The sequence below is a fragment of the Xenopus laevis genome, chromosome 1L, assembly GCF_017654675.1.
Source record: "Xenopus laevis strain J_2021 chromosome 1L, Xenopus_laevis_v10.1, whole genome shotgun sequence".
NCBI lineage: Eukaryota > Metazoa > Chordata > Amphibia > Anura > Pipidae > Xenopus > Xenopus laevis.
In genome coordinates, this window is record NC_054371.1 from 127,954,947 (window position 1) to 127,966,790 (window position 11,844).

An 11,844-nucleotide genomic window follows, 5' to 3' on the forward strand; every position below is an offset into this window, starting at 1 on the left:
CAACATAGATTTGTAATTGCTTAACAAACACAGGTAGACTGTACCATCTTGTAATTCAAGAGAAAAACAAATTAGTCAAAAATTAAAACATAGTTGTTGAAATAAGGCACTATGGGGAAATAGCAGTGCCATATTTTAGAGCTTTCTGTGTAATGGGTTTCTGGATAATAGATCCAACACCTGTTGTTAATTATATGTAGCTTGAAAGCAAGAAAAATTAAGTAGCAGATACTAATAAAGGCATCTTTATTTCCACAAAGTCCCTTGACAATCATTTTCTGAATATTAGGACGACATGGTATATACAGTAAATGTCTGATATACGCTGTTTTAGATGCAGAGCTATTAATGGCATAATCACAAATATATGAAATATTTCTGTATGCAGGTTCCAAATGCAAGGAAAGCATCAATACAATTTTTGGAAAATTATTATAAGTAAAGCAAATTTGTCAGCTGTCTAGTTCTGAGCACTGCAGAAATGCATTTAAGTAAACCCCTTCTGTCAATTCTACTGTCAGGAACAATGACTAAAATCACCACTCCAGCACCACTGCAAATAGTACAGTACCGCACAGAATTTTTAAGAGGGAAATAAATTAAATGTTCAAAATCAGACAGTGGTGATAAAAGGCAAGACAAATTTAAACCACACAGTCTTCAAATGCTAAAACTTAGGATTCACTAAAAAAAATACTTGGCCTATCTAAGCTTGTCATGCAATGATTCTTTTTTTTTCTGTACCTAAAATTGACTTATATCTATCCTGTGCATGATTGAATTCCTTATCTGTACCTTTTAACCATTTCATTAATACCACTACAGAATGGCATTGTAAATTGATGTTTTTGGGTTCTGTACAGGGATGTATGTTTGACTGCAAGACAATACGATACATTTCTTTTACCTATACCTGTCTTCATACTTTATTATATAGAGAGTAATCTGCTGTAGAGAGGCAAACAAGAGCCATTTCTGCACTATGTACTTTCTACATATTTAGTGAATGTTAATTATCCATCTGCCTTGATCTATTTATACAATCACCTTAATAAGAATACAGTGGTAGATAAAGGAAAGTAATGTTTGTCCCAAAGAGTGTAAAAACTATATTTTTATACCATATGGTATCGTTATTTGACCTAGCGTTCTTGCCCTTTTACACCAGTCCAATTTTCCACATTCTACATTATATAAAAAAGGGTCAGCTCTTTTACTAGATTCATAACTTTATCTCCTTTAAAAACTAGTGCTTACACTTCTATCCCATCTGAGGGACATCGAATGATGATTTAAAAGTTATGCATATTATATCCATAATAGAAGTTTACAATGAAAATATTATCCTTTTTTAGGTTAGAAATGGATAGACCTAAGAAAAATTAAAATCCGTTTCAACAGTATAGATTGATCTTTGATTAATTCGACTTTAAGGGTGAATAGTACAATGAAAAATAACAACTGCGTGGAATTAATATGTAACTACCAGATCGATGTTCACTGCATTATCGGCTCACCAACAGGTTCAGCCCTATGTAAGCAGGAACGAACATGAATGTGCTCAAAACTCAACAACAAAAGATGGGAAACACATGGGAATGTTCACCTATTTTCAAGTTGCTAAAACATGCTATACTTTTGCTTCTGATGTCTCTGGTGATAACTAACACATTGGCTTAATGAGAGAATCTAATACACTTGGAAAAAAAAGTCACTGTTAATAATGTTACCCTGAAGTTAAATAAAGACACTTTGATTTTGTCTGCAGGTGCTTATTCTTTAACAACACAGTTAATTATAATGTTAATATTTGCTCTGTGGCTATGGAAGAACTAACCTTTTTTTGCTCCTGTTGGCTACAACATATTTTTTTTTTCATACAGTACAAGATTTCTTGCCATTCTTACTCATATCTAGTTGCACCTGCTCTGATCCCTTCACACAAATGTGATTCCTTTTCACCTCTGACATGCAAAGGGGAGCTATGGAATAGGCTGAAATTGTACGGAATGTACTATGTTACCATAGTACATTATATGAGCTGCATTTCTGTTTACAGGAGAACCCACTCCTGCATTCCATAAATGCCATCTTTCTCTCTTGCACATTATTTTTGACAGGGAGGGATTAAACAGCATTTTATAACGGGCTATTTTTCATTTTTCATCTTCCATGCTTTCATGCAGACTGATTATATTTCATTTATGTCAAAAGTACTAATTCAACTGCTATGCTGATAAAGATGCAGTGGCTTAAATACTGACACACATATATATGAAAACACTGAACACACACACACACACACACACACACACATATATATATATACACAAACATACATAATTATATATATATATATATATATATATATATATATATATATATATATATATATATATATATATATATATATATATATATATGTATTATGAAAAGGACAAACATATGTACAAATATCTATGCATTATTTCTATACATACCACTGCAATCATGCACCATCTTATTAACTTTGTTTAATGTGTACTTACTTTACAGACGTCACATTTGTTTCTAAATTAAATCTGTATTTGGTAATTGCATGGTAGACAAATATTGCAAGACAATTGCACACATGTTTTTTTGCTCATAACTTAACAGATTCACTTATGTGTCAAGGTGCAGTTTCTACATTTTTGTAAAATGCAATTAACCCTCTCAGTGACCAGCCATGCTAATAGAAATTAAAATTGCATAACATCTTACATAAGAAGAAATATTTTAGGAAATTCGATTTTTGCCAAACAGAATTAAAAATAGAAAAAAACAAAACAAAACAAAAAAGTTTACCTTTAAGCAATAGTCATGACTAAGGGTTGCTAAGGGTTGTTATAATTGATGGACATAAATGATAATTTAAAGTAAGGTAAAGAGAACTACTAAACTAGGAAAATTGAAAAATAGCTATTGCATATTGTCCGACTGCAATACAATTAATCTGTTTAGTAACAGTTGTAAAAGTTTTTCGTGTAGGTTTGATTTTCCATTCCATCTATCATAGCCCAGATCTGGTTCCTGCAGCTATTTTGTCACCCCTCCTTCTTTTTGCCCATACATATTTCTGCCAGATGAAGGCAAAAAAAAGGTTGGGGTGACCAGGCATAAGTCATAGAAGGACATGCCGAGCGTTTCTGGTCATTCTCTACTTGTCATCGATCAAAGTGACCTGGAACAACTCCCTTCAAACACAGTTCACAAAAATGCCCTTTCAGGTTATCAGTTACTTGGTGCTGAAAAATGTGAGTATGTTAAACAAGATGATAATTTTCACTAAAGGCTTTGTGAGGCCCAGATGTATTTAACACTGCTAATAACTTCTCAGGGTGCCATTGCTGGGATCACCTGGATTATGAAGGCAAAGTGATGTGAGTAAAATATATCAACAATATTTTGCTGAATCAGTTATTTAGCTTAAAAAGAATAGCAGCAGCATCTGCATCTACAAATCAGGTGAATCTATGATCCAGTAGGTCATTTTAAAATCATTAAGACTTTGTTTTAAGCCGTTAACAGAAGCACAATGAAAAAAAAGCATAAATTCTGAATAAAGTGGCCTTAATACATCTTTTAAGGAAAAATATAGGCTGTAAACCCAAACTGGCAATTATATTATTTGTACATTGTTTGATGATTAACCGTGTCAAACCTCTTCTCTTTTTTAGAAAGTGCAAATTCCTTTGCAAGCCAGTACTGAAGCTTGATCTGACAGCTGCGTTTAGTAAGGCACACCTGATGGAATGCAGATAATTCCTACACTTACCACTCACAAATGTTAGGGACAGGGGAAAAGCATGTCATGTTTGTGTAATTTGGACAATAAATTCACATTTTACCCTGTGCAAGCATCCTCAGAAGATGCAACAGATACTTTATAAATTCCAATTGTAGCTGAGCTATCTGTTAACTGTGTACCACGGTTTATATCCTCGTCAGTACCTTAATATTTTGTACACTCATTAGGTGAAGAAGAAAAAAAAGCTCCACCTTAGTGCAAACCTCCTTAAAATGAAATCCTTTGTGCTGTCAGGTCACAAGTAACAAATTAAACCTTTATTAGAACTTTATCAATTCTCCAAGGTTTTTCAAATCTCCAAAACCGGAACTCATTCCGGATATCTCCTCTCGCCACAATTTTTAATTTATACGTTTGTTTACGTTAAGCATTTTCTAGCATTGCTGACATGGCTTGGGTTGAAATTTATTTCTCTGGGTTTTAATGCCAAACAGGCAATCGTTCACGCTGTGCTTGGTGACTCAATAGCCATTTATCAATTGATTATTATTGTATTTAATTTGGGTAGCTCTGTTCTGCTGCAAAACAAAAATACTCTCACTCAAATCAACAGTAAAATACAGTACTTTAAGTAAGTTAGAAGAAATTACATGATTTATGTATGCATACATTTTAACTTCAGAACGTGCTGTTTTTGACGTTGCATTAAGTAAGCACAGAATGCAACTAAAACAGAAGTAATCCATGGAAGTCCTAATGAGAATTACCCTCTTAAAAATGTTGACTTCATGATACAAGGGCAATGATTTTGTAAATGATCCAGTATGTTACAGCGTGTAGCTGGGTAGTTTATGCAGACATTCAATATGTTTGCACATTTTTTCCCAAGGCAAATGCCTGCTGCTTTCCTGTTTTTAAATTGGCAAAATAAGTTTTTGGAGTGTAAGCTCAGTTTTGCTGTATGTTCTTCATTACAGATTCACATCAACTTACAGTATTATCAGCAGTAATCAGGGTCCCTCTACAGGAGATACTATAACGTGCTGGGCAGAAAATGCTTTTGTCAAGTCTGGGACTTTTAAACAAGTACAACGTTTCATGTAATTCTCTCCTCAGTAAGGCTCTTTGCCTACAGAGCTATAATTGGGCTTGTCCTGTAAAAACTGTAAAGCATTGTCCAAAAGTGATCAAACAATTAATTCAATTTCTTATTAAAGAAAAGTAAAAAAAAAAAATATTTTAACTTGTGTGCCTATTCGCTAAGTGACTTTGATGTCAAGGTTTCTATTTTTTTAAGAGCTGTGTAAAAGAAAATGTAGACAACGACTTATGTATCACCATGTGCATGGTACAGAGACACCGGCTTGTTTGATTAATTATCAGTTGTTACTGGCCTTGCAATAACATTTCAGCTTTCCCGTCAATAGCAGCATACCAAGCTTCCTTTAAGGCGGCCCCCAGTGCAGGAAAAGCTCTGGGGAGGACGCCAAGACACAGCCTCGCAGTGTAAGTGAAAGGAGAAGGGGATGAAAAAAAGTGTGTTTATGTATATGTGTTAAAGAATGTGGATTGCTTAGAACAAGGGCTAAAACATGGTTTAAAAAAAGTAAACACTGAAAACAACAACAAAAAAAATCAAGCCTGACAAAGAAAGAAAAAAAGTAGAAAAAGCAGAAATAAAGAAAAAAGAAGCTAAACTGACTTAACTATCAAGCCTCCACAATGTGCCGTGAGCAGTTTAAACAACGCTGCAGTTCAGCTCATCTGAGGGCTGGAGAATGCTGTTCTCTACCACATGAAGTCAATTAAATCCTGAGTGGGGCCCCTCAAATTTCTATCACTGTGAAATCAGGGAGGGGAAAGAGGAAAGAGTATATGTGGTTTTAATTCCACTTATGATTACTTTCGCAGAAAGGATGCTACGGGCTAATTGTTTCGCATTTCTTCTACATTTCATTTGGTTTTCAGTTTCTTTTTGGGGGGATCAGTTCTCCTGAATTCAGATTGGAGACAACTACTTCCTCAAGGTGAAGTGAACTGCCCACACAACTGTCTTTTGTTAATCTTGCTTTTCCCCCCTCCTTTCTAAGGGCTTTCTTTAACAAAGCCAGCGATGAAGCACAAAATCAACTGCAAACTGTTGCTATGTCACCACGCTGACAGTTTGGGAAACAATTACTCCGAAGTAAGGAAAACTTTGCAAAAAAAACAAAATATGCAAATGGGAAAAAAAATTGCAGCAGAATTATCTGTTCAAACTATATTTGTTATATATTTGTTATAGATGTCAGCAAAGTAAGAGAAAAGGAAGCACTCACCTGTTGGGACATTCTGAAGAGAAGGTTTGCATCACAGTTCTGCCATGCCCCCATGTACCCGGGCTCGCTTGCCGGCGTCCTCGTTCCGAACTGCATGGGGTTGTCAGGACACACGTCTCTGAATGCCTGGTCTCTTGCCCTCTTGTTGTCTCTCTCTGAGTGTCTCTTTCTCTCACATCCACTTCTGCCTCTTCTGACTGAAAAGTGAAGGTGAATTTTTGAGCCTCTTGGCATTCAATAGCACAAGTGTGGAGTAGTTACAAAGCTGCATGTAGGCTGCATTTCATTTAGGAAAAGAGAGTAAAAAAAGGGCAGGAGAGGATGAGGAAGGGGGTGGGTGGGATGTGAAGTAGCACCGAGGGATGTGCTGGTAGTGGTGGGGGGGTGAGGGATGCAGAGATTATTTTGCACCTTCCTCACAGATACCCCTATCATTTATGCATGGATTGTGACTCCCCAAGGCTTCTCTTTGCTCAGCCTAACAGCTGCCTGTCAGGTGTGCGTATAGCACCAGAGATGGAAAAGAAGAAATCTAAAAAAGCCCCAACATGCAGCTTTAAGGATGTCTCTGGATACAAAAGCACAGAGTCAACTGCACTGCTCCACTGTCAGGCACCAAATGACATCCTGCACTATGCTCTCTCAGCCTACAGATACCCATATACACAGAGGGACACGCGCACACACACATTAAGGAGCTCACTGATCACAGGCAGTTGGGAGGGAAAAGGCTCTGGCCCTTGCTTTGCTGCGTTCTCTATTTTTTTTAACTCCTGCTTTTCTTCATCAAAGCTGTCAAGTTCAAAATGCCTCAGATGACACTTACTTGTGCCACTCCTGCTGCTTCTGTCCTTCATTGTTTTATCTTCAACAGCTTAAAAAAAACAAGAGAATCCTGAGTAAAATATAGCCAATTGTATGTGCTAACAATCAATTTGGAATTATCCTACCAATCTGTCTCTAAAAAAGCTTTACAAATAAAGAAGCGGAAAGCATGCGTTTCTCTATGCGTGCAGAATCTGTCGCACTTGTCATTATTTTCACACTTTCGCTGTTAGAAGCTATAGTGGGGTGTTCTTCCTTCTTCTAATTCCACAAAGACAAAAAGCAAAACAAAACAGACTTTTCTTTACACTGAATGGACTGAAACTGAAACAAAGCTTTCCAACACAGAAGCAACTGCAAAGGTAAATGACAAAAGGGAAACGTACAAAGTATAACAATACTCAAGAGGTGAATAATTTCATGTCTGAAACCTAAGCTTAATGCCTCAATAACAAACCTCTCAAGCACTGAATGGGTTAATTCATTATGTCAGGGCTGGTGGTTTCCTTAAAACTGTCCAGGCATTAATGTGTTAAACAATAGCATTGCCAAAAAGAGGTAATTCCAGTGGGATCTCTGTTCTAAAAGTTACTTAAAAAAAGTCAAGGTAGACTAGTCTTGTAATAAAGCATGCAGACTTGCAGTAGGACAAATGACCCAAAGCCCCACTTTCTTCCTATCTCCAAGATAACAATAAAGCTCGCATCCACACTCTGTAAAACAAACAAAAGCCAAGAGCCTGGGTGACTGCTCAGTGTCATTAGCGCACAATGAGGAGAGATGAGAAAGCGTACGCTGTGTTGACACAAATGTGCCTCCCTCTCTTCATCCCACATCTCTTGAAAGCTTTTCTGTTAAACTTTCCTCTGGTTCACCACCATTAGGCGCGCGCACACTTAGATGCACACACACACACAGTCTCAGGAGCAGTGGATTCACTACCTTGAAAGTACGGTGTGGGATTCACAAAAAAAAAAAAATCCTAAAATTCTGGAAAATTGGTGAAAAAAAAAAGATATACAATAGTATATATAAAAACACCTATAAATCCATATATTAGTAATTGAAAAAACAGAATTAGAGGGGGGAAACTACTAATCAATTGTGCCAACAGTGACTGTGCTTTCACAGCCAGATATTAGCCATTTAAACTCCCTCTAAAATCTGCTAGCCTCTTGATTTCTGAAGTGGCACTCAATGCTTCAGTCAAGCTGCCTGCTCAGCTCCTGACCTTCCCACTAATGGCTGTTATTTGAGGGAGGCTTAAGGACACTGTCAATAGCAGTCTTCCTCCTATCTTCTCTCCTCTGCATCCCTCCCACCCTCCTTCTTTCGCTCTGTCCCTTTCTCCATCTATCTCCCACAATTCCCCCCTCCCACCCTCCTTGCCTGCTCTCTGTCCTGCATGTAGTTTCCAACTCTAATATATATATATATATATATATATATATATATATATATATATATATATATATATATATATATATATATATATATATATATATTGCAGTGGAAAGAGCACCTGCAGTAATAGACTGTTTTATTAAAACTCTTATTCTGCAAGACTTGAGATTCCCAGAGGACCCGGCCATGTCAAAGCCGATATAATTAACTAGAGGCTCAGCAACGGATCAATTACCAGACAAGCAAGTGATAGTGAAATCAATGAAAGATCATCAGCCACATTATCAGTGTTGCAACTCATTAGGGTAAAACTGAGAAATGTGCTCAAAGCGAGCCCAGGCAAGGTGGCATTACAAAACAAAAGGCTAATTTGGCTACCCTGCTGTGAACAATCTGTAACAAAATTAGCCTCTCTCTCCCACCCACTCAACCTCCTAAACTGCACAGCACTGTAACTAAATGTGACAGACTGAGAGAAGCAGTTTATTAAGACACCAACTTCAAGTTTATTTAGTTCATAAACTCACTCCTGGAAAATCAATACGCTCTGTGCAAGGGTTATTAGGCAGACTATCTTAATACATCCAAATGCAATCTCCTTATGCAGGGGTCATGGATCTGAGCCCAAGTGTAATATTCATTATACCAAAATATGACAGGAATCTTTGTTTCATTTCATATGGCAGAAGCTCAGCACAAAATAATGACAGGCTTAATTTGAAACATGCATATTATAGAATATGTTGGCATGAGCACATGACCTGCGCGCCCACCGTAATTAGCATCCCTCTATGTCCTTGACTCGAAAATGAAACCAGCACCATTGATCAATAGGGATGGATCATTATACATTGTGTGATTTGACAGTATGTCTGCTGGATTGTTGTACCAAACCTTCAGGAACATCACTCGGGTGCACAGATAACTATGTGCGTGCAGCAAAGGGTATGATAATTTTATACACAAAGGACTGTTACTATTTTCCTACGCTCAAAAAAAGAAACAGTAGGTGGGGGCACGTGAAACTGAAAAAATAACAACAACCCTTTGCTAGTCATCAAACAGACAAACTGGCAGCCATATTTGACAAACATGGCACTCATCAGGTCATTGACAATACCTATCTTTTATGGAAATTACCAATTCTAGAATGCTCAAATGTAAGCAAGCTACAGAAAATTGAAAATCAAGCTTGTTCTGCCAATTCAAGATATTCAGCATGGGGTCCTCCAGTTGTTCCTGAACTACAATTAATTTTGAATTAACTGTGTGCTGGGGACCTGGGGTTTTCCAGATAAGGGGTCTATCCATAATTTGAATGACTGTACCTTAAGTCTATTAAAAACATTTTAGCATTAAATAAACCCAATGGAATTGTTTTGCCAAAAGACGGATCTTGTAGTTTAGGATAAATTACAAGGTACTGTTGTATTATTGCTGAAAAAAAGAAATGTATTTTTTTTTTTAAAAAACTAGAATTAGTTACCTAAAATGATCACTATGGGAGATGGTCTTGCTGTAATTTGGATAACTGGATAATGGATCCATCATCCCATACCTGTAATATGTTTATAAAATAAAAAACCTGCATCGAACTATTTTTCTAAATTACTCCTAGGAGTTTAGCATTATGATGAAGTAATGGCAATGACTGTACAGGTATGGGACCTGTTATCCAGAATGCTCAGGACCTGGGGTTTTCCGGATAACGCATCTTTCCGTAATTTGGGTCTTCATGCCTTAAGTCTACTAGAAATTAATTACATGAAATAAACCCAATAAGCTGGTTTTACTTCTAATAAGGATTAATTATATCTTAGTTGGGATCAAGTACAAGCTACTGTTTTATTATTACACAGAAAAAGGAAATCATTTTTAAAAATTTGGATTATTTGAATAAAATGGAGTCTATGGGAGACAGCCATTCCGTAATTCGGAGCTTTCTGGATATCGGGTTTCCAGATAAGGGATCCTATACCTGTACTACCATATCGGTGACTATAACAATATGGCGCATTTCAAATCTGCATTAGCACAAAAGTTGCAAGTGTGAACAAGTCCTCTTTCTTTTAAAGTCTTGCAAATAAACTGGTTCAGTATCTTGTTTGGACTTCTGCAGATCTATATGGATACAAGGTTAGTATATCTTCACCTTCAGTTTCTATGCAGTAGTGGGGCCCCAAAACAATAGAAATGATCTAGAGTGTCTCAAAAAGGTAAAACAAAATGGTATAGGTATGATCCTATTCCGCCACAATCACATTCATTTGTTCAAAGCAAGGCAGAATTAATTTGTCAAACATGGAACAATAATAGAAAGCAGCCCTGGGAGATGAATTATGGTTTTAAATTAGGGAAAAGGGCTTAAAGATAGAAATACCTCTCCTTTAATAAGCAATAGTTATAAAAAATACATGTCACAGGGCTGAATTACCATTAATGTGCTGCTGTAGTATGCATACAACTGGTACTTGAGGAGAGAGAAGGAAGCTATGGAGAGACCATCTGTTATGATTAACATAGAGAATGCTGCTCTGTAAAAAAAAACAGTTCTGTAATGATGATGCAGTAAGCAGGGATGATTTAATAATATAAATGAGTGATTCTACAGTACTTTGCAAATGACAGATCCTTTTGTGCAGCAAGACAGAGAGGGAACTCGTCAAGGGCCACTAACACAGCAGTTTATTAATGGTGATCATAAGAATTTAATATATACAATATAATATATATAATAAAATATATACAATTGTATATATCTTGGAAATTATCCCTAGCGTTTACAAGAGTCACTGACTATGATCTCTGTGGTGTCCCAGACATATTATTTTGCTTTTATTATTAACCTTTATGTATATAGTGCTGGCATATTCTGCAGTACTTTACAAACATTATACAGCATGTACATCAGTATCTGCCCCCAGCAGGGCATACAGGTTAAGGTATCCATCATATACTCTGGTCAGTTTTATCAGAAGCCAATTAGATTGCCTGTTTTGGTGTACTGAAGGACACCTGGGTATCCAGAGGAAACCCACACATGCACAAACATACAAACCTCTTGCACAAAGTGCTGGAATTTAACCTACAGTAGTTCCCTGGCAAAGCAATTCTAACCACCATGCTACCCATAATTTTCCCTATACTATCTCATCCTATAGACCTCAAAACTGTCCAATTATTCATGGACAATCTAAAGTGTGCAATTATATCAATTAAGTCCAAGTCAAGAGGTACAGAGATCACTGTACAACTATTGATGGCCTCAAAAGAAAGATGCAATTGCATTTGTATCATTGTGATGTTTTCTGATTCATTTTTGTAATCATCCTGTAATTTGATTCCCTGGTACTAATTGAAACAATTACAGTAATACCATGATTATACACCTCCTTAGATGTGGCATAATCCATTGAAGTCAAAGAATATGTGTCGAGACGAATGTTTCAGGGTACTAGACTGGCAATGCTTCATGTTTTTCAAAATCCTTTGTAACGCATCTATATTATTATCTCCTCTATTGTATTT

At 36.5% G+C, this 11,844-nt stretch overlaps 1 protein-coding gene and 1 long non-coding RNA gene across 4 annotated transcripts in view; one reads left to right on the top strand and one right to left on the bottom strand.

The window, feature by feature from the left end:
* Positions 1-7,870, bottom strand: part of bnc2.L (basonuclin 2 L homeolog) — a 179,692-nt gene extending 171,822 nt beyond the window's left edge. Inside the window, exons 1-2 of one of the 3 annotated variants that reach the window (XM_018257288.2) lie at positions 6,914-7,870; positions 6,088-6,284 (exon numbers count right to left, since the gene is read on the bottom strand). In XM_018257288.2, the coding sequence (XP_018112777.1) occupies positions 6,088-6,284; positions 6,914-6,944 (228 nt within the window). In that variant the 5' untranslated portion in view covers positions 6,945-7,870. Of the gene's footprint in view, positions 1-6,087; positions 6,894-6,913 lie in introns of those variants that run through there. The other 2 variants (XM_018257278.2, XM_018257303.2) reach the window with 2 other exon arrangements.
* LOC121393842 lies at positions 3,191-4,870 on the top strand. Its single transcript, XR_005961410.1, has 3 exons — positions 3,191-3,275; positions 3,359-3,401; positions 4,747-4,870. It is a non-coding gene; the product is annotated as an uncharacterized LOC121393842 (long non-coding RNA).
* Positions 7,871-11,844: the final 3,974 nt, after the last annotated feature.